Source organism: Triticum urartu, chromosome 5A, assembly GCF_056163025.1.
Source record: "Triticum urartu cultivar PI428250 chromosome 5A, HENAU_Tu73, whole genome shotgun sequence".
Taxonomy (NCBI): Eukaryota; Viridiplantae; Streptophyta; class Magnoliopsida; order Poales; family Poaceae; genus Triticum; species Triticum urartu.
The window spans coordinates 635,544,724-635,558,287 of record NC_141877.1 but is presented as its reverse complement, the minus strand read 5'-3'; the positions used below and the strand labels follow the sequence as shown (position 1 = coordinate 635,558,287).

Sequence of the window (13,564 nt, the reverse complement as noted above, 5' to 3'; positions counted from 1 at the left end):
CATCAAGTGAGCTAATGTCAAAAAGCCTCTTCTCACCGGCAAATTTGAAGTCATAGTTGAGCTCTTTAATAGCCCAATATGCCTTATGTTCTAGTTCAAGAGGTAAGTGACATGCTTTTCCATAAACCATCTTATACAGAGACATACCCATAGGATTCTTATATGCAGTTCTATAAGCCCATAATGCATCATCAAGTTTCTTGGACCAATTCTTTCTAGATCTATTAACAGTCTTTTGCAAAATTAATTTAAGATCTCTATTACTCAATTCTACTTGACCACTAGACTGTGGGTGATAAGGAGATGCAATTCTATGATTAACATCATACTTAGCAAGCATTTTATGAAAAGCACCATGAATAAAATGCGAACCACCATCAGTCATTAAGTATCTAGGGACTCCAAAACTCAGAAAAATAACTTCTTTAAGCATCTTAATAGAGGTGTTATGATCAGCACTACTAGTTGGAATAGCTTCTACCCACTTAGTAACGTAATCAACAACAACTAAAATATGTGTGTACCCATTAGAGGAAGGAAACGGTCCCATATAATCAAAGCCCCAAACATCAAATGGTTCAATAACAAGTGAATAATTCATAGGCATTTCTTGACGTCTACTAATATTACAAATTCTTTGACATTCATCACAAGACAAAACAAACTTACAGGCATCCTTGAAGAGAGTAGGCCAATAAAAACCGGATTGCAATACCTTATGTGCAGTTCTGTCTCCAGCATGGTGTCCTCCATAAGCCTCGGAGTGACACCTGTGTAGGATCTGTTCCTGTTCATGCTCAGGCACACAACGTCTAATAACACCATCTACTCCTTTATAGAGATGTGGGTCATCCCAGAAGTAATGCCTTAAATCATAGAAGAACTTTTTCTTTTGCTGGCATGTGAAACTAGGTGGTATAAACTTAGCAACAATGTAATTAACATAATCAGCATATCATGGAGCAGCATGAGAAGCATACATGAAAGCTAATTGTTCATCAGGGAAGCTATCATCAATAGGTAGTGGGTCATCAAGAACATTCTCTAACCTAGACAAGTTGTCTGCAACGGGGTTCTCAGCTCCCTTTCTATCAATAATATGCAAATCAAATTCTTGTAGCAAGAGAACCCATCTAATAAGTCTAGGTTTAGCATCTTTCTTTTCCATAAGATATTTAATAGCAGCATGATCAGTGTGAATAGTTACTTTGGAATCAACAATATAAGGTTTGAACTTATCATAAGCAAAAACAACTGCTAAAAATTCTTTTTCAGTAGTAGCATAATTTCTTTGGGCACTGTCTAGAGTTTTACTAGCATATTGGATAAAATTTAATTTCTTATCAACTCTTTGTCCTAGAACAGCCCCTACAACATAATCACTAGCATCACACATAATTTCAAAGGGTAAATTCCAATCAGGAGGCTGAACAATAGGTGCAGAAATGAAAGCTTTCTTAAGTATTTCAAATGCTTCTACACAATCATCATCAAAGGCAAAAGGAACATCTTTTTGTAAAAGATTAGTTAGAGGCTGAGAAATTTTAGAAAAGTCCTTAATGAACCTCCTATAAACACCGGCATGACCAAGGAAACTTCTTATACATTTAATATCCTTAGGACACGTCATCTTTTCAATAGCATCAACTTTAGCTTTATCAACTTCAATACCTCTTTCAGAAATTTTATGCCCCAAGACAATACCTTGATTAACCATAAAGTGGCACTTCTCCCAATTCAAGACAAGATTAGTTTCTTCACATCTCTGCAAAACTCGATCAAGGTTGCTTAAGCAATCATCAAAAGAAGTTCCATAAACGGAGAAATCATCCATGAAAACCTCAACAATCTTTTCACAAAATTCAGAGAATATAGCATTCATACATCTTTGAAAGGTAGCAGGTGCATTACATAAACCAAAAGGCATACGTCTATAAGCAAAGGTACTGAAAGGGCAAGTAAAAGTTGTCTTTTCTTGATCCTCTTTTGACACAGGTATTTGAGAGAAACAAGAATAACCATCTAGAAAGCAAAAATGTGTATGCTTGGATAATCTTTCTAGCATTTGATCAATAAAAGGTAAAGGGTAATGATCCTTTTGAGTTTCTTTATTTAATTTATGGAAATCAATTACCATTCTATAACCTGTAACAATTCTTTGTGGGATCAATTCATCTTTATCATTAGGAACCATAGTAATACCTCCCTTCTTAGGGACACAATGGACATGACTTACTCATTGACTATCAGCAACGCGATAAATTATACCTGCCTCCATAAGCTTTAGTATTTCTTTTCTTACCACTTCTTTCATCTTAGGATTTAACCTTTGTTGGTGATCAACAACTGGTTTAGCGTCTTTATCCAATTTTATTTTGTGCTGACATAGAGTGGGACTAATGCCCTTAAGATCATCAAGAGTTTATCCAATAGCAGCATGGTGCTTCTTCAGAGTTTTCAATAATTTCTTTTCTTCATGCTCTGAAAGGTTAGCACTAATAATAATAGGATATATCTTCTTTTCATCAAGATAAGCATATTTAAGAGTATCTGATAAAGGTTTAAGATCAAACACAGGATCACCCTTAGGTGGAGGAGGATCCCCTAAGATTTCAACAGGCAAGTTGTGCTTCAAAATAGGTCCCTGTTTAAAGAATACTTCATCTATTTCCCTTCTTTCATTCATAAACATATCATTTTCATGGTCTAGCAAATATTGTTCTAAAGGATCACTAGGAGGCACGGCAATAGAAGCAAGACCAATAATTTCATCTTTACTAGGCAATTCTTAACATGGGGTTGTCTACAAAATTTAGAAAAATTAAACTCATGAGACATATCCCCTAAACCAATAGTGATAACATCCTTATTGCAGTCTATCTTAGCATTAATGGTATTCAAGAAGGGTTTACCAAATATAATGGGACAAAAGTTATCTTGTGGGGAACCAAGAACAAGAAAATCAGAAGGATATTTAACTTTCCCACACAAGACTTCAACATCTCTAACAATCCCAACTCGTGAAATAGTATCTCTATTGGCAAGCTTAATTGTAACATCAATCTCTTCTATCTCAGCAGATGCAATATCATGCCTAATTTCTTTATATAAGGAATAAGGTATTGCACTTGCACTAGCACCCATATCACATAAGCCATGATAACAATGGTCTCCTATTTTCACAGAAATAACAGGCATGCCTACAACAGGTCTATGTTTATTTTTAGTATCAGGTCTAGCAATTCTAGCAGCTTCATCACAGAAGTAAATAACATGCACATCAATATTATCGGCCAAGAGATCTTTAACCATAGCAATATTCGGTTCAACTTTAATTTGCTTAGGGGGTTTGGGTGTCTTAATATTACTTTTGTTGACCACAGTTGAAGCTTTAGCATGATCCTTTATTCTAACAGGGAAAGGTGGTTTCTCAATATAAGCAGTAGGAACAACAGGATCATTATAAGTGATAGTATTTTCTTCAACTTTAATAGGTGCAACTACTTTTACTTCAATGGGAGGATTATATTTAAACCACTTCTCCTTAGGGAGATCAACATGAGTAGCAAAGTATTCACAGAAAGAAGCTGCTATCTCAGAGTCAAGTCCATATTTAGTGCTAAATTCATGAAAAGCATCGATATCCATAAAAGATTTAACGCAATCAAACTTAGGTGTTATACCTCGTCGAGATCCCAATCTTCAGAGTTGCGTTTAATTCTCTCCAATAAATCCCATTTGAATTCAATAGTCTTCATCATAAAAGAACCAGTACAAGAAGAATCAAGCATGGAGCGATTACTGAGAGAAAGCCGAGCATAATTTTTTTGAATAATTATTTCTTTTGAGAGCTCATGATTGGGGCATGAATATAACATTGACTTAAGCCTCCCCAAGCTTGAGCGATGCTTTCTCCTTCGCGAGGCCAAAAATTATATATATAATTACGATCACGATGAACCAGATGCATAGGATAAAACTTCTGATGAAATTCCAATTTCAATCGTTGGTAGTTCCATGATCCAATATCATCACATAGCCTAAACCATGTCAATGTCTCTCCCTTCAATGATAAAGGGAAGACCTTCTTCTTGATAACATCCTCGGGCATACCTGCAAGCTTAAATAATCCACAAACTTCATCCACACAGATTAGTTGCAAATCGGGATGTAATGTTCCATCACCTGTGATAGGATTAGCTAGCAGTTTCTCTATCATACCCGAAGGAATTTCAAAATAAACAATTTTAGTAGGTTCAGTAGGTTGAGGAGCAACTCTTTGCTCTACTGGTCAGGCTGAAGATACCCCGAGCAAGCCCCTCAAAGGATTATATTCCATAGTAACAAGTGACAGTAAATTTCAGCACACTATATAAATTTTTCCTTACCAAATTCCACCTACCAAAGGCGCTTCACTCCCCGGCAATGGCGCCAGAAAAGAGTCTTGATGACCCACAAGTATAGGGGATCTATCGTAGCATTTTCGATAAGTAAGAGTGTCAAACCCAACGAGGAGCAAAAGGAAATGATAAGCGGTTTTTAGCAAGGTATTCTTTGCAACCCACATGTACCAATCTGAGGTTTGGATACAAAGATTGGATACAAGAGATGAACTAGGGTTTGAGATGAGATGGTGCTAGTGAAGATGTTGATGGAGATTGACCCCCTCCCGATGAGAGGATCGTTGGTGATGGCAATGGTGATGATTTCCCCCTCCCGGAGGAAAGTTTCCCCAGCAGAACAGCTCCGCCGAGCCCTAGATTGGTTCCGCAAAGGTTCCGTCTCGTGGCGGCGGAGTTTCGTCCCGTGAGCTAGCTTATGATTTTTTTTGCTCGACGAAAGACTCCATGTAGCCAAAGATGGGCATCAGAGGGCCACCAGGGGGCCCACGAGGCAGGGGGGCGCGCCCAGGGGGTAGGGTGCGCCCCCACCCTCGTGGATGGTGGGTGGCCCCCCTCTGGTACTTTTTTTGCTCAGTATTTTTTATATATTCTGAAAATAATTCCTGTGGAGTTTCAGGACTTTTGGAGATGTGCAGAATAGGTCTCTAATATTTGCTCCTTTTCTAGCCTAGAATTCTAGCTGCCGGCATTCCCCCTCTTCATGTAAACCTTGTAAAATAAGAGAGAATAGGCATAAGTATTGTGACATAATGTGCAACAACAACCCATAATGCAATAAATATCGATATAAAAGCATGATGCAAAATGGATGTATCAATGCATTACTGAACGAGTAAAGAGACTTGGCGGTAACGAGATTGAACTAGGTATTGAGATACCGACGATCGAATCTCGGGCAAGTAACATACCGATGTCAAAGGGAACAACGTATGTTGTTATGCGGTTTGACCGATAAAGATCTTCGTAGAATATGTAGGAACCAATATGAGCATCCAGGTTCCGCTATTGGTTATTGACCGGGGATGAGTCTCGGTCATGTCTACATAGTTCTCGAACCCGTAGGGTCTGCACGCTTAATGTTCTGTGACGATTTGTATTATGAGTTATGTGATTTGATGACCGAAGTTTGTTCGGAGTCCCGTATGAGATCAGGGACATGACGAGGAGTCTCGAAATGGTCAAGACGTAAAGATCAATATATTGGAAGGCTATATTCGGACATCGGAAAGGTTCCGAGTGATTCGGATATTTTTTGGAGTACCGGAGAGTTACCGGAATTCGTATTGGGCCTTAATGGGTCATACGGGAAAGGAGAGAAAGGCCTCAAGGGTGGCTGCGCCCCTTCCCCATGGACTGGTCCGAATTGGACTAGGGAAAGGGGGCTCCCCCTTCCTTCCTTCTCCTTCTCCCTTCCCTTTTTCCTATTCCATGTGGGAGGTGGAATCCTACTAGGACTAGGGAGTCCTAGTAGGACTCCACACTTTGGGCGCGCTCTATGAGGGCTAGCCTCCTCCTCCCTCCATCCTTTATATACATGGCCAGGGGGCACCCCATAGACACACAAGTTGATCATTGATCTCTTAGCCGTGTGTGGTGCCCCCCTCCACCATAATCCACCTCGGTCATATTGTCATAGTGCTTAGGCAAAGCCCTGCGCCGGTAGCTTCATCATCACCGTCATCACGCCGTCGTGCTGACGAAGCTCTCCCTCGACACTCTGCTGGATCGTGAGTTCGTGGGACGTCACCGAGCCTAACGTGTGTAGATCACAGAGGTGCTGTACTTTCGGTGCTAGGATCGGTCGATCGTGAAGACGTACGACTACATCAACCGCGTTGTCATAACGCTTCTGCTTGCGGTCTACCAGGGTACGTAGATAACACTCTCCCTCTCGTTGCTATGCATCACCATGATCTTGCGTGTGCGTAGGATTTTTTTGAAATTACTATGTTCCCCTACAAAAACCACATCAACTGGCATGCTCTGACATCAAGGTAGAAGGTGGATGAGGAAGGAAGGGGGGAGAGCTAGTCTGAGAGGAAGGAAAGAGCGCAACAAGGCGGTTGCAGAAGTGATCTTATCCTCGAGGATGGGATCTTTATATTTCCTCCAGCGACACCTCATTCTTCATCTCTCGGCCTACCATCGCTCGGTAGCTGCCATGACCAACCATCAAGCTCTTGTGTGGCCCGCACCACTACTCCCTCTCGTGCACCTGCCATCCTCTCCATGGACGGTTAGAGAGAGGGAGGGAGGGAGGAGAGGGTGACCCCTTTATAAGGGCTCCTCTACAACTTTCCATTGGGAGCTTGGGAAGTAGAGTGTTACATGCGTGCTCCTCCTCCTTCGCCGTCCGCCTAGCGACCACTGTCGGTGTCAAAACCGGCAGATCTCGGGTAGGGGGTCCCGAACTGTGCGTCTAGGATAGATGGTAACAGGAGACGGGGGACACGATGTTTACCCAGGTTCGGGCCCTCTCTATGGAGGTAATACCCTACTTCCTACTTGATTGATCTTGATGAATATGAGTATTACAAGAGTTGATCTACCACGAGATCGTAATGGCTAAACCCTAGAAGTCTAGCCTATGAGTATATGGTAATGAATCTGTCCTATTCGGACTATGCTCTCCAGTTTATATAGACACCGGAGAGATCTAGGGTTACACGAGGTCGGTTACATAAGAGGGAATCTTCATAATCGGTCGCCTAGCTTGCCTTCCACGCCAAGTAGAGTCCAATCCGAACACGGGTATAGTCTTCAGTCTTCATGTCTTCATAGCCCATCAGTCCGGCCCATCGGATAACAGGCCGGACGCCCGAGGACCCCTTAGTCCAGGACTCCCTCAACCACGCGCGCTGCGGGTTGCGGGAATGAGCCCAGTCTTAGTTTTGTCGGTCAGGAATGGTTAATTAATTATGGATTAGTTAACAAGTCACAAACAGAAGTGCCACTCTCCGAGACGTTGGACTGTGGGCTATTACTGGACTCGATTGCGGGCCTAAGCCCAGTCCCATCTTGTTGACGGCCTATATAAGGAGGCTTTGGCATGTGGAGTGAGCCCTAACTCACTCATTCCCTCCTGCATGACCCTAGTTGTCATCTATTGTTCCTCTCATTGTGCTGCTTCCAGCGATCCCATCCCAACGACCACGTGCACAGTTGATTGGGAGAGCAGCTGCCTCCGGAACCCCGTCATTTCAGATCCTGCTCAAGAGAATGGCGATAAGATTTTTGGGCAGCGTCTTGGCGCAATTGCTCCTGATTCATTCTCATCACCATCGGCCTCTGCTTTGACTACTTCCCTTGCATCGACTCCATGACCGTGGAGGATGCTCAGGCTGCTGCCGCCGCCGCCGCATTTCCCTCGCCAACCAGAGGATATGATTCGTCCATCCTCTATTTGCTCGTTCATGTGCTAGCCGTATATGTTGTGCTCATGGATGTTACGGTTCTATGTACTGTACATGCTCACATGCTTAGGTATCAGTATGAAGTGCATATTGTGACTGCCAACTTTATCATGTGCTTGCGGGTTAGATTAATCAAAAAGGTGCTAACATTTCCAACAATTACCTTCATTATTGTCGATCATTCATGCAACACGATTTAATCTTGCTTGTGGGTGCTCATCACCTATATTAGTCAGATATAAAATGTAATAAATGGCTGTAACCATGTTGCAGTGGCGGTAAACGCGGGCGCAATGACCATCAGGGTACTTCTTTTTAAACACCGATTATAATGTAAGCATACACATGCACACTCAGACATCGTGTACTGAAGATCATGTCAGAGTTATGGAGCTTCATGATTGACTAAATCATTATGCGCGTCATCCATCAATGGTAATGTGACCCCCATTGAAAGAATAACCTATACTAATGCGACACCAAAGGGTTAAGTACCATAGGTTTGATCCTTGATGGGCCACGTGTACCATACAACCAGCCTTGTAACATTCTTGTCGCTCATGATACTAGACTATAGGCATGCGGATGGTCATAGCTATAGTTGACGGGGTCACCTATTACTGATAAGGTCAAGGTCTTGACACCTAAGGCCCACCTAGAGTCCCACACCATCATTGGAAGGTCTCTGGACCACAGGCGCATTCGGATGCGCACCCCTAGAAGTCCACCTGGATATTCCAACATCACTCGAACGTCTTCCCGCCAGTCGGCCTCGCCAGTATCACTCGCACAGTGGAGGCATGGAGGCGGTGTGGGATTCCCAACGGTCGGGTGCCTTAATCTCAGACTTCAAGTGTAGTTATAGCTGCTGTTACCAGTAACTGATGTAGTTATGCTCATTAAACCCCTTGTAACGTGGCATTAATGGGCCGAGCTGCACTATGTTTAAGCCTCCCCTCAGCTCCATGACAAGTGTTCAACATCCATTGTAATCATACACCCCGAAGAGAAAACACAAGCCCCCGTGCACGAGACGTAGGGTTGTGACCTTTCTGAGAGAGGCCTGAACTTGCTAAATCCAAGTGATACATGTGCGCCATAGCTAAGCTCTGCCCTTAGTTCGTACCCCTAGTACTCATTGTCAGGTTCGTTAATTGCCTCAAGAATAGCCCCCCACCCCCTCCTAGTAAAAACATTGTATTTGTCAAATTGAACCCTTGAGCTCACGGGCAGATCTACGTTGGTCCAGCCGGTGTCACTGGACACCGGGTAGAAATCCAACTTAAGTTATGTATAGTACGTATTTTGTGCCTGGACACCGTTAAAAATTAAAGTTGGACACCGGCTGAAACGAGACAAAGACATAGAGAGAAATACCCGGTGAGTATTCGCGCAGCCGCATGCACACCCGTCTAGTAGGAGTGGCGCTATCGATGGATCAGGTCGTCTGTTTTGGTCTTATATACTCTGTACGTACGTGCCTAACATGAGATGGCTCTAATGTCTAACATGCTCTGTATGTATGTGCCTAACTTGCGCCGATTCTGCTGCAGCATGCTCGCCTCCACTGGGTCGCACCGTCGCCAGTCACCAGCCCGCGGTCGGCTGGAGAATGACACCATCAACCTGCCCCTGCCCTCGCCTGTTGGCCGACGCAGACCGCTAAATAATCGATGGAAATATGTATGGCTCAATCAAGAATGTGTTCATATCTCAAATTCTTGTTGCCTAAATATATGGTTAGAGTTTTCAAATTTAAGAGTATGACAAGTGATAATGAGACCGCTATCTGATATTTTTGTCTTGGTGATTCACATCTATTTGCAATTCTGGACTTTTCGACCGTATGTGACACCAGTAAGACACATTTTTAGGGGGGATTTGTGATAAATATAATGAGACAAATAATGTAACTGAATTGTGCAGTTGTGATAATATAATAAGCGGCAAATTATTAGGAGAATTCATGTTGCCCTCGTTGAACTTTTTTTTGAGTTGGTCATTCATCATATTTGTTTTTATTGTTTGGGTTTCTTGTGTTTTATATTTCAACTATACATAATCAACTAAAATTTCAAATGAAACGCTTCATTTTGGCAAAGATTTTTTGTCATCGAATATTTTAGATTGTTGAGTTTGGTGTACACGTGGACACCGGGTGATTTTTGTTCTGGGTCTGCCCCTGCTTGAGCTTGTGAAAAGATGCGATGTGTCACTCGATTACATACGAAAAAGAAATATAATATCATGCCTCTATGGGAAACAACTAATATATAGATACGCGTGTCCTCTTCTTTGCCATATGTCTTCTTTTGCTTCCATGGATGGCCTTCTCCATGCAACGCCATGGATTATTCCACAAGCCACGTATGTCAACCTATTCTGTTGGGATATTTCTCATGGGTGGTTTTCACAGACTAACAAACTCGATGACAAGGATGCCAATGACTATAAATAGTTGTAGTTCGTTAGTTTAGCTCTAAAAGCTAGCGTTGCCGTTACCACAATCAGCGGGGTGCCCTTAATAGAAGTAAACAACTTATGCATGAACACACATTGGTGAGTTGTTCTGTACCATGTCCTTGCTCTAAGCTTCTCAAACTAAGATCGATTATGTTACGTCTTGGGCTGTATCAATGCAAACAGTACGTTCTCGTAACTTATTTTCATTTCCACGGGTTCTTCTTAAAAACAATGTCATGATTATTGGCTAGCAAATGTGATATTTCTTAGTATCAATGTGATATGGTTGTCATGCCGCATTGGTTTCTCTGGCACAATATGATGACACGTTACCTTAATAAACTCACATGTCATTAGAATTCAGAAAGATATCTATGCAGAAAGCTTTTGCATGTTCGTTCTCCAACTCGGCAAATTGTACACCTAGGCATGCCACGTTGGCTCGACAGGCAGGACCCATGAATCAATTTGGCTTTTTCGCAAACGATTAATTATTTGTGGCCCCCAAATTTGGTGGTTCAGTGTGATTTCCCCTGAATGTTGTGACATCATGTTACCATAGCCTCAAATATGGTGGTTTTGTCTAGTACCTTCATATATGTGGATCATTCACGCAAGAATGTTTAATGTTGCTTGTATAGGTGTTCATCGCCTATAGGGAACCACTAGGCATCAGACTACTAACAATATGCATCCATCAGACAGAGAAATGGAATGTAATCAAGTAGACAGAGAAAAATAAGGCATAGTAACAATAACGCCCTATGTAATAAGGGGCATGTGATTAAATCCTCTGGACCGTGTCATCAATGCCAATAAATTGAGTACCCGTTGAACCAGAACCCCCCAAAAAACGCACTCTCACTATAAATAGTAGCAATGACACTATGGTACAACAACATCCATCCATTCTTATCTTGAGTTACCAGTCTGCTACAATGGCAAGCCATTGGTTCTTCTTCCTCTCACTCTGCCTCCTCCTTGTAGCCGTTTCTTCCATAGATGTGGAGCCCCCTTTAGATTCCCCCCACCTCCAAAAGCCAATTGCTACAGGTCTGTGACAGAGACACTGTGGAAGTGCGCGGGCCTCCAGGCTCTAATCTTCGGCGAAGTGTGCATCACCAAGGACTGCTGCAAGGTGCTCCGTAGGGTTGGCGATGAAACTTGCATCATCAGCTACATGTGTGCCTCCATTGGCTAGCTAGTTCTCAAGATTTGATCTAACTTCACTGGAAGATATTACATGATGTATGTACAATCTAGTTTTTTAATAAATATTATAATGGTGTGTGTTGGTTTTGGATTATATAGAGAGTAACTCATCATTGTGGCCTTAGCATATGGTCTTTGTTTTTTTTTGCGGGTAGAAATTTGTATTACTCATCCACCAAAGTCCTTACAATCAATCGCAGCTAGTTCCAAAGCCTCAGGAGGACGAGAACCTAACCAAGTCATGGTTCTACCCTCACTACGAGCAAATTTAGCTAAGCTATCACTAACTTTATTTTGGCTACGACTTACATGAGTAATACAATTTTCACGTAGAGACATAAGATATCTAATCTCCTTGATGATGGACGAATATACCGATCTGTCAACCTCTGAAGCCTGGATCAATTTCATTGCAATTATAGAATCCATGTCGATCTGCACTAGTAGCTCACTTCTATGGATGGAGAAAGATAAACCTTCCATGCATGCACATAATTCAGCTTCAGGTGCATCCCGGCAAGAAAATAACTGCCTACAGGAAGAGAAGATGATGGCTCCCTTGTCGTCTCTTAACACCATTCCAGCACCGGCTGATCCATCAACAGCAAATGAACCATCAGTACACAACTTAACCCAGTCGGGCTTAGGAGCAGTCCACTTGCGGTCTGCTACGACCATTACCGCATGTGGCCGAACTGAAGTATATGTTATGATTGACTTCCCTTTGCTAGGATCGGCAATTAGATCAGTTTTAATGCCAATTAGAGAATCCAAGTAGCTCATCAAGAACCTTCGAGAAGCCTCCATGGGTGGCGGGGATTTATTATGGACAATCTCATTGCGTATGTGCCACGCCCTCCACAATGTCATGAGAAGCATCGGACGCTCAATATCCGGCAGAGGAGCAAGAGCGTGCAGCAGCCACTCGACACCTGTATTCTGCACGGTAGTAATATTTGGAAGAGTCCATACTTCTGCCATAGCATCCCAGAGAACTCTTGAAAGGGTGCAGCGACATAGTGCATGGAAGCAGTCCTCGGACTCTATCGAACACACAGGGCACAAATCACTAGTTTCCAACCCTCTTGTATGCTTGTTACTCCATGTAGGCAGAGAGTTTGTAGCGACCCGCCATGTGAAATTACGAACCGAAGGAGGAACATCAGTCGACCATATAAATTTCCAGCAGTCCCGACGCCCATCTGGACGTGAGCTGGAGCCCGTCGAAGTGCTTCTGTGAGCTTCCTCAAAGCCGAACTGGTACGCACTTCTCACTGAAAAGGCGCCAAACTTGCCAGGCCCCTACGTCAACGTATCATCCTCCTGTCTTGGCGACGCCCTGATTTTCAAAATCTCCACAACATCCGCTGGCATAAAGAATTTTTGTAACAAGCCAACCTTCCATGAGCCGTTCTCATTCAGCAAATCTGAGATAAAGCGAATTCTGCACCTCCCTTGTAAAGTGAAAGGTTTATAAGAGAAGGGTCTGGGTATCCAATTGTCACGCCAAACACGTATATTTCTTCCATTTCCAACTCTCCAAATCAGACCCTTCTTCAAGAGTTCAAGACCGTAGCTAATAGCTTGCCAAGAAGAAGAAGCATTTCCGGCGAAAACAGTATCCTCAAGTTTACCATCTGGATAGTATCTTGCTTTTAACACTAGTGCGCACAGACTGTCAGGCTTTGTAATTAATCTCCATGCTTGCCTAGCTAATAGTGCTTGGTTAAAAATTCTGAAATCTCTAAAACCAACACCTCCTTTACTCTTTGGTTGCATCAGATTATCCCATGCCCGCCAGTGCACTTTCCTCTTCCCCTTCTCAGCTCCCCAATAAAAGGCTCTTACCATTCTAGTAAGTTCATCACACACTGAAAAGGGTAATTTAAAGACCCCCATCATATAAGTGGGAAGGGCCTGAGCAACGGACTTAATGAGTGTCTCCCTCCCTGGTTGAGCAAGGTGACCATCTCCCCACTAGAGCAATCTTTTAGTTAAACTCATCTGAAGATTCTGAAATCTTCCCTTAGACATGTGACCATCAGGCGTGGGGAGTCCAAGGTACTTCTCCTC

The 13,564-nt window shown here is 42.7% G+C and overlaps 1 protein-coding gene across 1 annotated transcript; it reads right to left on the bottom strand.

Annotated features, from left to right (window-relative positions):
* Positions 1–11,659: 11,659 nt before the first annotated feature.
* Positions 11,660–12,472, bottom strand: LOC147973607 (uncharacterized). Its single transcript, XM_087524736.1, has one exon. It carries the CDS (start codon positions 12,470–12,472, stop codon positions 11,660–11,662), a length of 813 nt encoding a protein of 270 aa, XP_087380862.1.
* Positions 12,473–13,564: the final 1,092 nt, after the last annotated feature.

Coding starts and splice junctions, on each gene's coding strand:
- LOC147973607 (XM_087524736.1), bottom strand. CDS start 12,472: ATGGCAGAAGTATGGACTCTTCCAAATATTACTACCGTGCAGAATACA.